Raw genomic sequence first — 19,554 nt, forward strand, 5'->3', positions numbered from 1 at the left:
GGCCCAATTCAAGAAAGCTGGAGCAACCAAGTAGCTCTGGTCAAAATGCACCAGAGCAGAAGTGGCTAACCTGTAGCCTTGCAGATGCCATGGGACTCCAACTCCCATGGCTAGGAATGATGGGAGATGTAGTCCAACAGCCTCTGGAAAGCCACAGATTAGCCAGCAGTGCACTACAGGAAAAGGAAGGACCAGAGTTCATGGAAAGGCCACCTTTGAAATAATTGCATTGGATATTTTGAAAAGCCAAAGAAATAACCTAAAATCCAGAATCTGGGAGGCAAGGCAGCCAATCACAGGACTATGAAAGGACGTGACAGTCGCAAAAGACTAAAACGAAAGCTACGTCCAGCACAAGAGAGACAGAATGAAATGCAGTGGAAGAAAATTGTATGCACCAGTTCATGGGGGGGGGGGGAGATGGACATTGCAACATTGCTAGAAGGATAGCGCCACAGGTATGTTTCCGCAGAGGGTTAATTAGGAGATAATCTCTTCATGCCACCTACATCACAGAGTTAAATCTGAAGCGACAGAGCCAGGCTAGCGAGGAGGCAATAAAACAGGCATCGATCACAAGGCATCAGTTTGGAGCACAATCCTAAAGTGTTTGGGAATTTCAACAGGGTGCAAAATAGAGACGGGGAATCTTTTTTTTTTTCAGCCAAGGGCTCGTCCGAGGGCCACATGCCAGTGGTAAGCAGGGCCAAAGGCGAAAGCAAGTAGCGCAACACGTTTGCTCCCACAAGATGGCCACCAACTTGGATGGCTTTAAGAGAGGATGAGACAAAGGCTATCAGTGGCTACTAGTTGTGATAGCTACGTTCTGCCTCCACCGTCGGAGGCAGTATGCTTCTGAGTGCCAGTTGCTAGGAATCACAAGTGTGGAGCAGAGGAGGGCAACAAGGATGATCAGGGAACTGGAAACAAAACCCTTTGAGGAGAGACTGAAAGAACTGGGCATGTTTAGCCTGGAGAAGAAAAGACTGATAGGATAGCACTCTTCAAGTACATGAAAGGTTGTCACATAGAGGAGGGCCAGGATCTCTTCTCGATCGTCCCAGAGTGCAGGACACGGAATAATGGGCTCAACTTGCAGGAAGCCAGATTTCGACTGGACATCAGGAAAAACTTCCTAACTGTTACAGCCATACGCCAATGGAACCAATTACCTAGAGAGGTAGTGGGCTCTCCAACACTGGTGGGATTCAAGAGGCAGCTGGACAGCCATCTGTCGGGAATGCTTTGATTTGGATTCCTGCATTGAGCAGGGGTTGGACTCGATGGCCTTATGGGCCCCTTCCAACTCTACTATTCTATGATTCTATGAGTGCTGTTGGGCTCAGATCCTGCTTGTGGGCTTCCCAGAGGCATCTGGTTGGCCACTATGAGAACAGGATGCTGGACTAGATGGGCCACTGGCCTAATCCAGCAGCTGGCTCTTTTTAGGTTCCTAAACTTTACTTTTGTACATTAGGCTAGTTTCTACACACACTAGATTCTGCGCAGTCCCTCCACACAGAGGCTCCCCACCTCTGGGGTAACTGGTTTTTGTAATTTTGTAAACTGATGAGAAGCTTGTTTTGGCATTAAGCAGTATGTAAATCAGTAGTAAATGAGTAACTCATCTTCATCACCAAGCTGGGAAAAGGTACAGCAAAAGGAAGAAAGAGCATGAAGCATTTCAGGCACCTTCCCTACAAGACAAGGCTTCAGCACTTGGGTCTTTTTAATTTAAGAGGAAAACAGACCCCGTAAGGGGGACACGAGAGAGGCGTCTCATATTATGAATAGTGTGGAGAAAGAGATAATGCCCGTTCCCTCCCCCTCTCCCAATCTAGAATATTGAAACTTCACCCAATGGAAGTTGATCACCAACAGATTATTTCTTCATGTAACATATAATTAATGTACGGAACTCACAGCCGCAAGATCTAGAGATAGCCAATGGCTTTAAAAGAGGGATTAGACAAATTCATGGGTCAAAGGTTGATCAGGAGGTGTCAGCTACCACAGAAGGGACAGGATCCAACAACATGTGGAAGTGGGCAGCACAGGTTCTTTTGGACCTGATGACCCCACCCTCCAAAAAACAGGAAGGGAAAGGTGCCAGAGTTCTCAGTTATCTTGTCCAGCACCCAGCTGGTTGAGCTCCCTAGTCTTAAACCAAGGCTGGGGGACTGGAACAGGGGATTAGGTTGGATCCTATCCTTCCCCATCCACAGGCCACTTTTGACAGATGAAAATGGAAATGAACTGCCTTCAAGTCGATTCCAACTTATGGGGACCCTATGAATAGGGTTTTCATGGTAAGAGGCATTCAGAGGGGGTTTACCATTGCCTTCCTCTGAGGCTGAGAGGCAGTGGCTGGCCCAAGGTCACCCAGTGAGCTTCATGGCTGTGTGGGGATTCGAACCCTGGTCTCCCAGGTCATAGTCCAACACCTTAACCACTAGGTGTGCCTAATCAGGCCTTCGGGCTAGAGATTTCCAGCCTCTGTCTTGAACCCTGAGGAATGGGAAATGAACCAAGCCATACTTCCCCCCCTTCTCCATCCCCAAAAAACAAGTCAGGAAAGAAACTTGTCCAAGTCCAAAACAGGCACAGCGCGACACGGCTCGAGAAAAACACCCGTCCCTAATGTGTGGAAATTTTGCCTGGCTGCCTAACAGAGAAGCCGTGTAACTGGGTGGCTGAGTTCAAGCCATCTTGGCAAGCGGCAAAACACACTATATCCTTTGGCACTGGGCTGGCCTTCCCCTCCCCGGGATGTAAATGAATGCATTCAAATGCTAGTCCACACCCTGGCTTATAAAAGGACATTCCGTTTGCCTTCCTTACTGGGAGACATGGTTCCCTTCCAGTTAGCTGACAGCAAGGTGCTTCCAACCCTGGGTCATTATGGTACTTTGTCCAGCTCTTGGGGCATGGGGCCACCGGAACTGTATTAGTATTCCACACGTGGCTGGACCATTGTCTGCCCCTCCTTCTGTCAACAAACTCAGGTGCTGAGTGCGGACAACTACTTGGTTAAAACTGGGACACTGAAGGGGACAAAAGAAAGAGGTATTGGCATGTGCAGGCTCAGTAGGACCTAGGGGTTCTCAGAAGAATTTTTTAAAAAATTAGAGAGGGAGGCAAAACGCCAACATTTGTAACAAGCAACCTGAACCAGTAGGGGGCGACAGACAGAAAGGCAACTTATTGTTGCCTCCCCGACACCTTCTTTAAAATAACCACTTGTTGATAGGCAGATGTTTTTTCTCTGGCTTTACTTCCTTCCTCTTTCTTTCTTTCTAGCTAGCTAGCTAGTGTGAGAGAGTGTTAATCTCATAGTTCTACAAGGGCCGCATGTGTGTCTGTACTCAGAACGGCTTTATTTCTCAGGAAACCTTACATTTCTTTCTTCATTCAACCACCAGTCTTAACAGACTGTTCATTTCTGCAGTCCCCTTCTATATATACAGCAAATGTCAATAACAACCGCCAAACGAGGACTGAGCACATCAGTGGTCATGAAATGCAGACTACTTGGGGGGCAGGGGGTGGAAAATAAAACCAGGGGAAATGGAACGGAGTGTCCTAGAAGAGGGCATGGCTGGCACCTTGGACAAGGGCACACTGCAACATTTTGCTGCAGATCGCACTTGTATTTTATAAGTTCCTTAGCATGGAATTCCTTTGTTTGTAGGGGTAAGTGATTATAATTAGGGGTGTCTGGCAGGAGAGATTTGGGTGCAGCTAGAACCAGAGCTTTGAGCACCTCCACATTGGGGGTAGGGATAAAGCAAGAATTTGATTCAGTTCACATTTAAAGGCAAACCAAGCAAATTCGCACTTTCTGAAAGAGGGTGTAAACCATCCTTTGAAATTCACCCTTCGCAGAATTTTTGCAGTACACTTCCCAAGCCAAGCAATGCGTACAAAAAAAAGGGGATATTAGTTAAAACAGCATACAAAAAAAAAGATGTTGTCTTAGGGGAAATTGCAACATGCATATATTAGGCAAAATTGATTCCCAACAGGTATATACCACAAGCAAATGCTGATAAATTTTCATGAGGACTTTTAAAAATAAAAATAAAAAACCACAAACTGATGTGGAAATGCAGAGAACTGAATTCCAAACTGGGAAAATGAGAAACGGACAGAAACCAAAATTGACAGATTTGGAATATCGGAAGCTGCCTTGGGCAGACCATTGCTCCATCTAGCTCAATATTGTCTCCACTGACTGGCAGCCGCTCTCTAGGGTTTCAGGCAGGGAGCCTCTCCCAGCCCTACCTGGACATGAAACGGATTGAAACAAGGACCTCCTGCATGCAAGGCAGATGCTCTGCCACTGAGTTATTTGCTCATGCCTCATTGGGAATATTCACCGCCAGCCCACCATCTATAGAGGCCACATTCGCACCATCCATTTATTCCACTATGATTCCACTTTAACTAGTCATGGCTTCCCCCAAAGAATCCTGGGAAGTGTAGTTTGTGAAGTTGTCAGGAGACTCCTACTCCCCTCTCCCGAGCTACAATCTGCAGAGTTCTCTGTGAAAAGGGACTGACTGTTAAACCACTCTGGGAAATGTAGCTCGGAAAGGAGAATAGGGGTCCCCTAACAGCTCTCAGCACTTTTCACAAACTACACTTCCCAGGATCCTTTGGGGGAAGCCATGACTATTTAAAGTGGAATCATAGTGGAATAAATGGATGGTATGGATGTGGCCAGAGTCTTTTATTCTTCCCATCTATGCCAGTAGTGTAGTGGCAAATTCAGAAGTGCAGAGTCCCTTCATGTTAGTTACAGCCATGTCCCCTCCCCCTTTTTTAATGCTAAGTTGGGAATGAGATCCTTGTTAATGCCTTCTCCCACAACAGACATCCCTAGAAGCCAATAAGCTTGAAAGGGGGGAGTGTTGGCTGCTGAGAAGAGTCTTCTCAGTGCCTGACTCACCTCCTTTCACTCAGATTGGCTCCAATCTGCAGGAAAGGTCAATGAAGCATATTAGAAGCCTCTTCTCAGCGACTAGCACACTCCGCTTTCATACCAATAGGCTCGAAAGATGTTGGAGACATAGGGACCCTGCTGGGACCCTTGTCCCCTAAAAAGTAGAGGGTCTAAGACCCCCCCGAGACCCTGGATGACTACGCCCCTGATCTATACACACAGACTAAAAAGCCTGGATCTAGCACCACTTGTTGGCCAAACAAACAATCCAGCTGTGTACTGACTATTGGCACATGGAGCCCATTGGGATAGGTGGGGCGGAAGGCAGGGAGCCCAACAGTAGGTGGAGCCAGAGCCAACAATAGGTGGAGCTGGAGCCAATGACAGGAGACTTGCTGACTTCTAGAAGGGCAGCACTGAGACTAAGGAGGAGGAAACAGACAACCAGGGCCACCCTCTAGACTGGCTGTAAAGTAAGAAAGCAGGTGGGAGGGAGAATGGCCATAGCTCAGTGGCAGAGCATCTGCCTTGCATGCAGAAAGTCCCAGGTTCAATCCCCGGCATCTCCAAGTAAGGCTAGGAGGGACCTCCTACCTGAACCCCCAGAGAGCTGCTGCCAGACAGTGCAGGCACTACTGAGCTAGAGGGACTATTAGTCTGACTCAGTATAAGGCAGACTCTTATTAGGGAAAGGTTGTTGCTTTGTGGTGGAGCATCTGCTTTGCATGCAGAAGGTCCCAGGTTCAACCCACATAGGGCTGGGAACGTCCCCTGCCTTGAAATCCTGGAGAGCCGTTGCCAGTCAGTGCAGGCAGCACTGCGCTAGACGGACTAATGGTTTGACTCGTTTAAGGCGGTTTCCTACATCCCTATGCAGCCTTGGAGGAAAAGACCGAGGGGGGGGGCGCTGCCCCATTTGCCCTAACCGACAAGCCTCCACTGGTACGGACATCCCCCCTCGACAGAGCAGCCAGGAAGCATAACAAGCATCGCCACAAAAAGTCCTGGTACAGGCTGGAGCCCGCAGGCAGCTGTCCAAAAGGACAAGGCCTCTGGCCTTCCAACAGGAAAGCCTTTCACTCGCCGCCAACGAGGGCCAGCTGAAAAGAATACTGTCACCCAGCATGGAGATGGCATCCAACCCTTCTCAGTCTCACACGCACCAGGCAAAGCACACACACACACAAACTCATTGGTGGACAAGAGAGCCAACGAGAGGAGGAACGCTGGGATCTTTTCCTCTACTGGGCTTTGCTTATTTAAACAGTTTTCCTACGTTGTGGAGTCAACGCTTGGGAGTTTTCCCAGAGCTGGGTGTGCAGCGGGGAAGGGCGGAGGTTTCTGCAGAGAGGTTTGTTTTCAAAAGATGACAACATCCCCACCAGTATTCCACAGGCGTGCTTGGAACACCCTAATCCTCATGCCAAGGATCACCGCCCAAGCCCCGCCTCCGCTGTCAGACAGGCTCTAAGCTGCATTCTTTAGGAACACAGGAGCCGCTTTATGCAGAGTCGGATCGCTGGCTCGTCGAGCTCAGACTGGCAGCATCTCTTCAGGGTTTCAAGCAGGGAGTCTCTCTCAACCCTACCTGGAGATGCCGGGGATTGAACTGGGGACCTTCTGCATCCCAGGCAGATGCTCAACCACTGAGCTATGGCTCTCTTGTCAACAGCTTAGAAGCCAAGGTGGTGATGGTTCTTTTTTTAGTTAAGGATAAATGAGGTCTGCAATAAGGGCTGCATACACACTTATGTATGCATGCAAGAGGAAAGCACAAAAGCAGGAGTACAGCTGAACGTCAAAAAGACTAAAGTAATGACAACAGAAGATTTATGTAACTTTAAAGTTGACAACGAGGACATTGAACTTGTCGAGGATTATCAGTACCTCGGCACAGTCATTAACCAAAATGGAGACAATAGTCAAGAAATCAGAAGAAGCCTAGGACTGGGGAGGGCAGCTCTGAGAGAACTAGAAAAGGTCCTCAAATGCAAAGATGTATCACTGAACACTACAGTCAGTATCATTCAAACCGTTGTATTCCCGATCTCTATGTACAGATGTGAAAGTTGGACAGTGAAAAAAGCGGGTAAGAAAAAAATAAACTCATTTGAAATGTGGTGTTGGAGGAGAGCTTTGCGCATACCATGGACTGCGAAGAAGACAAATAATTGGGTGTTAGAACAAATTAAACCAGAACTGTCACTAGAAGCTAAAATGATGAAACTGAGGTTATCAAACTTTGGACACATAATGAGAAGACATGATTCACTAGAAAAGACAATAATACTGGGAAAAACAGAAGGAAGTAGAAAAAGAGGAAGACCAAATAAGAGATGGATTGATTCCATAAAGGAAGCCACGGACCTGAACTTACAAGATCTGAACAGGGTGGTTCATGACAGATGCTATTGGAGGTCACCGATTCATAGGGTCGGCATAAGTCATAATTGACTTGAAGGCATATAACAACAACACCACACCATGGGGTCTATTCAACTATGTCCTACTCAGAGGAGACCTGCTGAAAGTAATGAACCTAAGTTAGCCATGTCCATTAACTTCAATGGACCAGCACTGAATAGCACCCCATATATTTAAAGCACCCACTCTCCAGAATCATGGGGACTGCCATTTGTTAAAGGTGCTGGGAATTGTAGCTCTGTTTTGCATGCTATAGTAACCTTCCATCTTGACTACTGTAATGAGCTCTACATGGGGGGCTACCCTTGAAGGTGGTCCTGAAAAGCAGGCCGCGTTCAAGATGTTGATGCCCTGAACGACTTGGGACCTGGCTACCTGACGTACCTTTCACCACATGAACTAGCCCAGGCTCTAAAATCAGCAGATCTTTTTGTCCCACTATGGGACAAAAGAACATAAGCAGAGCCCTGATGGATCTAGAGCCCCATCTAGTCCAGAATCCTGTTCTCACCAACCAGAGCATTAGCCATTGTGGCTAGTAGCCACTGAATTTCTCTAATCCTCTTTTAAAGCCATCCAAGTTGGTGGCCAACTTGGTGGGAGTGAAACCACAGCTTAACTACACACTGCATAATGACCTATTATGCATAGCGGCATAATGACTTCCTATTACTTTTTTGCTTAATATACCGCTTACTTCCATAAATGATTTCTACATTGGTCTGAGCATTCGTCCTGATTCGCTTGCTCAGAGCTTAGACCAAGGTTAGATTGCATCCAATCTTCATTGAGCATTCATTCCAGTTTGCTCGCAGGGCAATTAGACGACAATGAGCAGTCATCCTGCATTTCTCCCGATTTGTTTGCGGGGAGTTTATATATCTTCCCATCAGTCATTCTGCATTTCCCCGTCACTCTCCTTCACTGCAAAGTGTCTGAAACTGAAAAGGGGATTTGGTGTGTGAATGTTCAGTTGTGCACTTGATTCCCTTCCACAAAATAGCAACAGCCTGGAGGCAACCGAAATGTTGCTTGCTACATAGAGACACAGGATTCCTGACTCTGGAACGCCTCTTAGAGGCACGGACGGTTATGTTACTGATGAGCCTCCCTCGCTTAATTAAAACACATCTGTTTTCCCTGGCTTTTGGAGGGCTGAGCTGAGTCAACTCTGGAGTTGAGGATGGCTTGTATTATCAATCAGCGCTGCCAATTTGTGTCTTTTTGTGTTCAACACTTTTTATGTTGGGTTGGAAACGCAAGCTGTGGCAACTTGTGGCTCCATGTCAGTGGGGCAGTGGAATCCGCTTCGGGTTTTCTCTCAAGGAACTGTCCACGGTGCTGAAACCAACTCCCCAAAATAGGTTCAGCACTTTGGGCAGCTCCTTGAACATTTGGAATAAAGCCCGGAGTGGATTCCACTGCCCCACTGACATGCAGCCACCAGCAGCCACTGAAAGCAAGTCTTCGGGCCTCCATCTGTGGTGAGACGCAGCCTACAAATTTCATCACTACGGTGATGCATGTCCACTGAAACCAACAGGACACACTCCCAGGTAAACGTGTAGTAAGACAGGTGGGGACAATCAGGCCCAAAGGGCAAATGTGGCCTTTGCAACTCTCCCCAACCCACATCCCTCACTGCCTGTGCTTCCCACCCTCCCTGGGTGTTTTTGTCTGGGGAGAGTTCTGAGGGATAGGCAGAAAGGGGCAGACGACCTCCAAGCCTGAGATCCCCCAAACTATGCCTATTGCAAGCCAATATACTCAACCAAACCATGAGGGTCCTTCCGCCACCCCAGGGAAAAACACAAACAATGGGGACATCTCTGAACCAAGATTTGGCTGGCATCGAATTTCCAGTCCTTCCGATTGAAATTATCTTTCAGGTGGTTGTCCTGCCTTTCCAGTTAGACCAGACCCAGAAACCCAGAACAATACTTCTCTCTCCTTCAAACGAGCTCCACCTTCCCCTTTGTGACTCCCACAAGGTTTCAGGTCACTTCCACACCCCACAATTCACCCCCAAACTCAGGTGTCTTCAAATGGTCTTCAAATAGTCTCCTCTGCTGTAAGGCCGCTTCCTCGGTTCTATGCGCCTGCATTTTATTCATAAATTTACACCCCACCCTTCAAGGCGGCTTTTACACAACAGGCATAGCTTCCTAAACATACTAGAGGAAGGGAGCCTCTCTCAATGGTGGGGAGACCAGTCCATGCATCTAGCTGCCAGCTAACCCTCATCCAGCTACATTCCATCCACTCGCCACCCGTACATTTATCATTCATTGGGGTTGTCCATCTGCAGGCACCAGACAGCCTGCCAACCCCCCCCCAACTTCCAGATCCCCCTAGGAAAAGGATTGGACCCAGTCTTCCTTCCACAGCTGTCCCAGGAACAGCTGTCACAAACAGTCGGATAGAGGACTTGAGAGGATGACATGCATCCTCTCATCTTGCCCTGAAGGAGTAACCCAAAGGGGCGATGGGTCCTTTGGGATTGTCCCACCTCACCATTATAACTCTGTGCGACAGAAACAAAAACGTTAACACGGATGTCCCAAAACTGCTCACCTCCTCTGCTCCCAAAAGATTTTGCTGCGGCTATTACAGGCAGAATGCCCAGGTCATTTAAACTCCACTCCAGCTGATTGCCACAAGAACGCTGTAATTAAAACCTAGTGCCAAGTCTGCTTTCTTCTCCCCCTCTGCCCTCCCAATCCCATTTCCTTTTGTGTCATGCAAGGGTGTTGCTAGACACTTACTAAGAACTCAGAGGCCACGCCCATGACACACATTTGCATAAATCTAGCATATTGGTTGTAAGTAAGAAGGCAGGCATGTGGAGGCTGGCTGAAGGCAGACTTAGGTTGGTGGGATGGTGCACATGTGCCCTCACGGAACAGCCTCCCCTACTTTTAGATATATATTTTTAAATGGTATTGTTCAGATAGACCTTTGGAACACAATTGTTTTGAACCCATCTGTTTTTATTGATGTTTTCACTGATGTTATGTCGTACACTGCCTTGTTTTGTTTTTTCATGAAAGCCCCGTTTATAAATATTTAAATAAATAAATCTCTTTTACATTGCAAGCTTGAGGGCAGGTGACTTTCATTATTCAAGGTGTTTGCAACAGAACTCTTTTCTCAGCCGAAGATCAGGATATAAAAGCTCTCAAACAGCAATCCCCAAATCGCAGCCCATGGGCCACCAGCGGGTCACAAATTTAATTCAGGTGGCCCGCAGCACATCTGTGAAGGATCACTTGCAATCTGAATTCGATGGAACTCAAATTGTAACGCAACCCAAGGGGGGGGGGGGAAGCAGCAATCCAAATACAGAGAAAAACCACACAATATGTAGCTCAGGGCATTACGATGGCTACAACAGGCCAAAAAATCATTAAGTGGCCCGCATGGGGGTGGTGGTAAACGTTTGGGAACTGCTGCTTTAAATAAATGCGTTAAAACCAAACCAAATCAAATGTGCCCCAATGCCATCCAGATCAGCAAAAATAAAACAATCTCAGCCCCTTCAAAGAGCACAGCTATCGTCGAGACGACGGTTGTGAAGTATCAGTCAACAAAAGAGAGAACCTGATCAGAACCTTTCAGCCCCCGGCATGCCGGATCTTGCTCTCATTCCGTTAAAATGACAAGCCACATGAATTGCATTAAGACATCGTTGACAGTTGAGGGGCATTTTCAAAGCCATCCTTCCAAGACGAATGTGCAACAGTAAACAGACAGCACTTTTCTCTCCGCCCTCCGTGTGCTTCAAGGCTAAACATAGTGCTGGCATTAAAAAACAAAAAACACACAAACCACATCATTGACCACATGGGAATGACTCTGTGTACTAAGGAATTCCTTGTCAATGCACAGAGACACACACATGCACCCAGGGATTTTTCTTCATACATTTTCCACCTCAGCACTGCCACCCACCACTGCCACCACATAAGCCCACTTGAGGCTGCATCACTGGGGACCCCTCAGATCTGCAGTGAGCCCCAAATGTATGCCTCTGAAATTGCTTGGAAAACCCAATGGGTAAAACGCAAAACAAACAGACAGTACTCATATTTTATGGCATGCAAATGGTCGGGTCACATGTAAACAACACGGTGCATGCACAGAAAGCTTCTTCCCCTCCCTGCCAGCCATTTTTATCCATTTGTCGGATGAATAATTAAAGATACCACAGTAGCTCCACGGTGCCATTCACAAGGCTTTGATGAGCAGGCTTCCAGCCGCTGGGATGTGTATTTACTAACCTCATTTTTTGGCCCCCTCTCAAAGCGAGCTGAAGTCATATATTCTCAAGGTACCTTTTCCACTAGAGGGGTGAGGGGAAGCTTTCCCTGGTGGCTTGGACAGACCATCTGGCCAATGACAGGAGCTCCTCCCACAGAGCCATTTGGACAGATGTGCAATAGGAAGAAAAGCTGGTGGAGGCTTGAACCCTTTCTGACCTACCCCTGACTCAGCCTGACTCAGATCCCAACTGTTATCTGTTTCCAGAAGGCAATGGAGACAGACAGACTACACTGTGGGCAGGCCAAAGAAAGCCAAATAGGCAGCTTTCCTGAGAGAAGGAAAATGCAACATCAGAGCAGGGAAAGGGGGGAAGGTGAAGTCCTCTGTGAGAAACAGCTGCAACAAACCATAGGCTTGATTTGATTTGATTTTAATATTTCTACCCCGCCTTCCAGCCAAAAGGCCCTCAAGGCAGCTTAAGTTGAATTCAACTTTCCTCTTTCAACAAGCCTTCTAACTGGAGATTTTTTTTACCCCATTCAGTATCTGCAAAAAAATGTAGGCTGCCCTTTAGGTTATATTCCCACGGGGAAAGGTTGCAGCATTCGGAGCTCTTTAGAGTAAAGGCAAGTAAAAGCTGACATGGTAGAAGAGTGTAAAATTATGCAAAAGAGGTTTAAAGATCTCCTTAAAGCAAATCTAAAAAAATGTAACATGAGCATCGAGAACCGGGAAGTCTTGGCCCATGAACGTCCCAAATGGAGGTCGGCTATAATTATCAAGGGTGCTATGGACTTCGAAGACGCATGAGTACAGGGTGAATGGGACGAACGAGCTAAGCAGAAGGCTCAAACAAATCCTCATCGCAACCATCTTCCATCTGGAAACCTAAGTCCTCACTGTGGGAGGCTGTGTGGGTCCCGAATTGGCCTCCACAGTCACTTGCAAGACCCACTGTTAAAGACCTTATCTTGGAAGACAATCTCACTGGGCCATGAGTGATTGCCAATGAATGACATGAACAAATGCATGGCATGGAGGAAGTGGTTCAAGAAAGGTTTTTCTCCCTCTCTCTTAACACGAGAACTTGGGGGCATCTGGTTGGGCACTGCGAGAACAGGATGCTGGCCTAGATGGGCCATTGGCCTGATCCAGCAGCCAGGCTCTTCTGATGTTCTTGTAGGCTCACTAGGGCAGGCTGTGATGCAGCGCTAAGAAAAGAAGACCAAAGGGGCACCATTTGCATCACATTCGCCAAAGGCAATTTAGCTGTATAGACCCAGATTTAGAAATAACTGCTGTGGGTGGGATCCAACATGGTGCTAAGCCCGGGTATAGTCATCCAGGGTCTCAGGGGGTCTTAACCTTTAAATGCAAGGAGACTGACAACTGCTCCTCTTTGGCTAGGCTGGGCCCATGGCTTATTATTAGGAAGCTGCCTTATACTGAGAGGTATTGGTCCATCTTGCTCAGTATTGTCCACTCTGACTGGCAGCCGCTCTCCAGGACCTCAGCTCTCTCCCTTGCAGCAAGGAGAGGTGAAACTGACTAGACGTTTTGAAACCCAAAATTGCAGAGGTAGAGGATAGGGCGGTGGTGCCTTGTGGCAGTGACAGTGGGGCAGTGGAAGCTTCTGAAGTGCTTTGGACAGCTCCTTGAAAGTTCAGGCTAAAACCCGGAGCAGATTCCACTGCCCCACTGACACAGAGCCACCAGCCACCCCTGGGATAGAGGAAAGCTTGTTGGTTTCACTGGGTGCTGTGTTTATTGAGCATTCATCCCGATTTGTTTGCAAGGAGGTTAGATGAGTTTGTATCAAAGCAAGCATTATCCTACACATCTCAGTGCATTTTCCCATCAGTTCCTTTATAACAAAAAAAAGTCCAGTCTTTTGAGGAAGCGGGTTTGTTGTGCAAGACCTTCCAGTCAACTATAATTGCACCACCTGAATTTGCCAAGGTGTGACTGAATCCCACCTGAAAATAGCAACAGTCTGGAAGTGCCTACAGTTGCTGTTTGCAGCCTCTGTGTCGAGTTCTCTGAGTAGGCAACCACGTTCATTCTTCCCACCCTTCCTCCATGACCGGAAAGAGTTAACAAATTAAAAAATCAAAATTATTTTTTTTAAAAATTCTCCTTGGCAGAAATTATCATTCCTTCTAGTTTGAACGGCCTGGTATGAACATCATTACTTATCTAGCCAAAATGGCATCACCCACACCCAAGAGGTATCAGCCAAATTGGTGAAATAAAAAATATATAAGGGAAAAAGCCCTAAAGGTGGGTGGCAGGGAATCCCAAAAATAGCCAGTGAGGATTTGCTATGGTCAGTGGCCACAGAAAGCTTACTGGGTATTCTAGGAGGAAAAATGAAATGGAGTATCCTGAAGGAGAGCATGGCTGACTAGAACAGTGAACAGGAGCACTTAGTTAGATCCACGCCATACACTGAAAGCGCATGGCTTTCCCCCAGAAATCCTGGGAACTGTAGTTTGTCAAGGGTGCTGGGAATTGTAGCTGTGTGAGAGGTAAACTATGGTTCCCAGGATTCTTTGGGGGAAGCCATATGCTTTAAATGTGCTTTTAATGTAAGGTATGGATGTGATCCTTGACACTGTAACATTTTGTTGCAGGTCCCTTAGAATCAGAATTAAGAAGAGTCTGGAAAACAACAGCAATGTTGCAAAGCAAACATGACTACAACTTTGCAGCTCCCCTACTTTTTTATTTTTATTTCAGAAAGAGAAGCTCATGCATCCCCCATGCCACACAGCAAACCATCTTCTGATGCGGCACTAGATGCCACTGTCCAAAGTAAAAAATATCCCTCTGGGTGTATGTAGACATTTGTCCAAAGTAGGCCTTTGGACCCTGGCCACAGAGAAGTCACCTCTTCGCTCTGCAAAGCTCTAGGGAACAGACTCTTAACAAGAAGTGCCGTATACCAGGTCAGCCTAGCTGAAAGCTACTGCCTCCTTTTGCCCTCCAAAACACGTGATCCCACCGGGAACTCAAACCAGCAACTGGAAGAGGAACTGAGCACCTCCTTATTGGCTGGCTCCACCTGGGAAGACACTCACTCAGCCCACCTGCAAATTCGTCCAAAGAACACAGCATCTTCTAGCAGGCTGGGGTGCCACTTGAGATAAACAGTTCTCCCAGGCAGATGGATCCCTCGCGGCCGGCGGCAAGTCTTGGTGAGCCAGCTACATGTCTGGAAACAGCTGCTTCAGTCTGTCTCAAAGAACCGGTACCCACACCGTCTGTCTGCTCCCTCAATCCGTCATTATGGAAAGAAAGTGAAAGAAGTGCACTGGCTGCCAGTTAGCAACTGGGCTAAGTACAAGGTGCCTACACAGCTTGGGACCACCTAAAAGATCATCTCACCCCTGATACACCCAGTCAATCACTGTGCTCTGCAGGTGAGGGCCTCCTGCAGATGCCGTCTTATCAGGAGATCCTTTCTGCACAACACAGGAAGTGGACCTTAGTGCTGTGGCACCGACACTTTGGAATTCCCTCCCCTTAAATATTAGACAGGCACCATCTCTGTTATCTTTTTGGCACCTACTGAACAACACTCGTTCAACAAGCCTTTTAAGCAGAACCCTTATCCCAGTCTGTGTCTGTGTTGGAACTGCTTTTTAAGATGTTTTTATTGGTTTATCACTTGTTGTGTGCTGCGTTGGGCTCTTTTGGGAGGAAGGGTGAAAATATATTTATTATTATTATCATTATTATCATCATCATCATCATCATCATCATCATCATTATTATTGAATCACCTTTTACATATATGTGTCAGGGCAATTTACAATCATTTCATAGAAACAGCTAAAATGTTTTTTTTAAGAGTCTAGTGAAAATAGGTTTAAAACAATACAAAATGAACACCTAAGGAAGAGGCGTTTTCACACCCAGTTGGAAGCTTGCCAAAGCAAAAGTGTCTTCAGTTGTTTCTGGAAAGAACCGAGAGTGGGTGCCTGTCATATCTCACCATATGCTCAGAGGCACGTTACCAAATTCTTCCAAGCGACACAGGAAGTGGATTGGACTGTGAAAAATCAACTCAAATTGTGTTTGCATTTTTACAAATTTGTAGGGCAGTACAATATCTGGGAAGGGTGGGATATAAATAAAATAATAAAATAAAATAAAATATCTCAGAGAGGAGGTCAGGTCTCCTGCTCCCCTGGTGCATTCACTATAGCTGCCAAATTTCCCTGCTTTTTAAAGTTTGATAGAAATATCTGTCGGCTATAGGTGCGTTCTTAAACCACAAGGGGTTTTTGCCTATTAGTGAATATTTACATTAACAAGACTGCAATCCAGAAAATCCAAGGATTGATTCCTGCGTTTCTTTGGCCTATAATACTGTTCTTGAGATAAGCCATCTCACAGACAGTTCCACAGATGCTTTGTATGAAAGGCAATCCTTTCACTCTATGATTCATCATTATAAAGAGTGGGTAAATCTTGCAGAGGGTGGGGAAAAAGCCACTCCAAATGGAAAGACAGTCCCTTGCCTAATCATGAGGCACACAAAAAATAATGGGACACACAGGTAGTTAAAAGTTCAAAACTAATATTTCAGATGCTCACAAAAGGCAAATGGTAGGACAACAAAGCTTAGGAAACTGCCTTTTACTGAATGAAAGCATTCATTTCCTTGAGGCCAAGGTGGCAGACCTGGAAAAGCTGAGAGACGCAGAGAGGTGTGTGGAGGAGGCCTTCAGGGACGTTATAGCTGTGTCCCACTCCAGCGATGATAGCTCTCCTGCTATCATGGACAACGATGGTCTCGGGGAAGGAGAGCATCCAGCTGAGGAAGAGGGAAATGATCCCTTAGAAGGGACCCATTCCTTGGGGGATGAGCAGCTATCCTCTCGTGCCGAGGATATATCTCCAGGGGGTGGAGGGATCCTTGTAGTGGGTGATTCGATCATTAGGAACATAGACAGTGGGGTGTGTGATGGGCATGTAGACCGCAAGGTGTTTTGCCTGCCTGGTGCGAAGGTTGCGGATATCGCCCGTCGTTTAGATAGTTTGGTAGACAGTGGTGGGGAGGAGTCAGTGGTTGTGGTGCACGTTGGCACCAACGACATGGGGAAATGCAGCCGTGAGGTCCTGGAAGCAAAATTTAGGTTGCTAGGTAGGATGCTGAAAGCCAGGACCTCCAAGGTGGCTTTCTCTGAAATGCTACCGGTTCCACGCGCAGGACCAGCCAGACAGGCCCAGCTTTGCAGTCTCAATGCGTGGATGAGACGATGGTGTCGGGTGGAAGGGTTTAGATTTGTTAGGCACTAGGGAACATTTTGGGACAAGCCGGGCCTGTACAAAAGGGACGGGCTCCACTTGAACCAGAATGGAACCAGACTGCTGGCACTTAAAATTAAAAAGGTAGCAGAGCAGCTTTTAAACTGACTGAGGGGGGAAACCCGACAGGAGCTGAGAAAGGTCCGGTTCGCAATAAACCTCCCCCCTGGGATAAAAACCAAAGAAATGATGAAATTTTAAAAGGGGTAGGCCTAGAAGTAGGCATTGTGAGAGCAGGGGCACAGGATATAAATTCAGAAGAGCAAAATTACCACAGGCCAAACCACAAGTGCCAAAGACACTTGAAGAGAGACACTGCTTACAAGTGCCTGTACGCTAATGCTAGGAGCCTCCGAACGAAGATGGGAGAACTGGAGTGCTTGGTCTTAGAGGAGAGCATTGATATAGTGAGCATAACGGAGACCTGGTGGAATGGAGAAAACCAGTGGGATACGGTTATCCCTGGATATAAACTATATCGGAAGGACAGGGAAGGACGTATTGGTGGCAGAGTCGCTCTATACGTGAAAGAAGGCATTGAATCCAGCAAGCTCGAAACCCCAAAAGAGGCAGACTCTTCCACAGAATCGTTGTGGGTGGTGATACCGTGCCCCAGGAGGGACTTAATACTGGGAACGATCTATCGTCCCCCTGATCAAAATGCTCAGGGAGACCTTGAGATGAGATATGAAATTGAGGAAGCATCCAAACTAGGAAATGTGGTAGTAATGGGTGACTTCAACTACCCGGACATAGACTGGCTGCATATGTGTTCCAGTCATGACAAAGAAGCAAAGTTTCTACATATTCTAAATGACTATTCCCTAGACCAGTTGGTCATGGAACCGACCAGAGGGACGGCAACCCTGGACTTAATCCTCAGTGGGGACCGGGACCTGGTGCGAGATGTAAGTGTTGTTGAACCGATTGGGAGCAGTGACCACAGTGCTATTAAATTAAACATACATGTAAATGGCCAATTGCCAAGAAAATCCAACACGGTCACATTTGACTTCAAAAGAGGAAACTTCACAAAAATGAGGGGATTGGTAAAAAGAAAGCTGAAAAACAAAGTCCAGAGGGTCACATCACCCGAAAATGCTTGGAAGTTGTTTAAAAACACTATATTAGAAGCTCAACTGGAGTGCATACCGCAGATCAGAAAAGGTACCGCCAGGGCCAAGAAGATGCCAGCATGGTTAACGAGCAAAGTCAAGGAAGCTCTTAGAGGCAAAAAGTCTTCCTTCAGAAAATGGAAGTCTTGTCCGAATGAAGAAAATAAAAAAGAACACAAACTCTGGCAAAAGAAATGCAAGAAGACAATAAGGGATGCTAAAAAAGAATTTGAGGAGCACATTGCTAAGAACATAAAAACCAACAACAAAAAATTCTATAAATACATTCAAAGCAGGAGACCATCTAGGGAGGCGATTGGACCCTTGGATGATAAAGGAGTCAAAGGAGTACTAAAGAACGATAAGGAGATTGCAGAGAAGCTAAATGAATTCTTTGCATCTGTCTTCACAGTGGAAGATATAGGGCAGATCCCTGAACCTGAACTAACATTTGCAGGAAGGGATTCTGAGGAACTGAGACAAATAGTGGTAACGAGAGAGGAAGTTCTAGGCTTAATGGACAATAAAAAAACTGACAAATCACCGGGCCCGGATGGCATCCACCCGAGAGTTCTCAAAGAACTCAAAGGTGAAATTGCTGATCTGCTAACTAAAATATGTAACTTGTCCCTCGGGTCCTCCTCCGTGCCTGAGGACTGGAAAGTGGCAAATGTAACGCCAATATTCAAAAAGGGATCCAGAGGGGATCCTGGAAATTACAGGCCAGTTAGCTTAACTTCTGTCCCTGGAAAACTGGTAGAAAGTATGATTAAAGCTAGATTAACTAAGCACATAGAAGAACAAGCCTTGCTGAAGCAGAGCCAGAATGGCTTCTGCAAGGGAAAGTCCTGTCTCAGTAACCTATTAGAATTCTTTGAGAGTGTCAACAAGCATATAGATAGAGGTGATCCAGTGGACATAGTGTACTTAGACTTTCAAAAAGCGTTTGACAAGGTACCTCACCAAAGGCTTCTGAGGAAGCTTAGCAGTCATGGAATAAGAGGAGAGGTCCTCTTGTGGATAAGGAATTGGTTAAGAAGCAGAAAGCAGAGAGTAGGAATAAACGGACTGTTCTCCCAATGGAGGGCTGTAGAAAGTGGAGTCCCTCAAGGATCGGTATTGGGACCTGTACTTTTCAACTTGTTCATTAATGACCTAGACTTAGGAGTGAGCAGTGAAGTGGCCAAGTTTGCTGATGACACTAAATTGTTCAGGGTTGTTAAAACAAAAAAGGATTGTGAAGAGCTCCAAAAAGATCTCTCCAAACTGAGTGAATGGGTGGAAAAATGGCAAATGCAATTCAATATAAACAAGTGTAAAATTATGCATATTGGAGCAAAAAATCTTAATTTCACATATACGCTCATGGGGTCTGAACTGGCGGTGACCGACCAGGAGAGAGACCTCGGGGTTGTAGTGGACAGCACGATGAAAATGTCGACCCAGTGTGCGGCAGCTGTGAAAAAGGCAAATTCCATGCTAGGGATAATT

General features: G+C 46.6%; 2 protein-coding genes across 3 annotated transcripts in view; both read right to left on the minus strand.

The window, feature by feature from the left end:
* Positions 1-11,693, minus strand: part of SEPTIN5 (septin 5) — a 74,232-nt gene extending 62,539 nt beyond the window's left edge. Inside the window, exon 1 of one of the 2 annotated variants that reach the window (XM_061602345.1) lies at positions 11,650-11,693. In XM_061602345.1, coding sequence (XP_061458329.1) covers positions 11,650-11,688 — 39 coding nt within the window. In that variant the 5' untranslated portion in view covers positions 11,689-11,693. Of the gene's footprint in view, positions 1-9,943; positions 10,049-11,649 lie in introns of those variants that run through there. The other variant, XM_061602346.1, reaches the window with a different exon arrangement.
* Positions 1-19,554, minus strand: part of LOC133373490 (septin-2) — a 481,091-nt gene that overhangs the window by 381,617 nt on the left and 79,920 nt on the right. The window lies entirely within an intron of this gene.

This window comes from Rhineura floridana, chromosome 19 (genome assembly GCF_030035675.1).
Source record: "Rhineura floridana isolate rRhiFlo1 chromosome 19, rRhiFlo1.hap2, whole genome shotgun sequence".
Taxonomy (NCBI): Eukaryota; Metazoa; Chordata; class Lepidosauria; order Squamata; family Rhineuridae; genus Rhineura; species Rhineura floridana.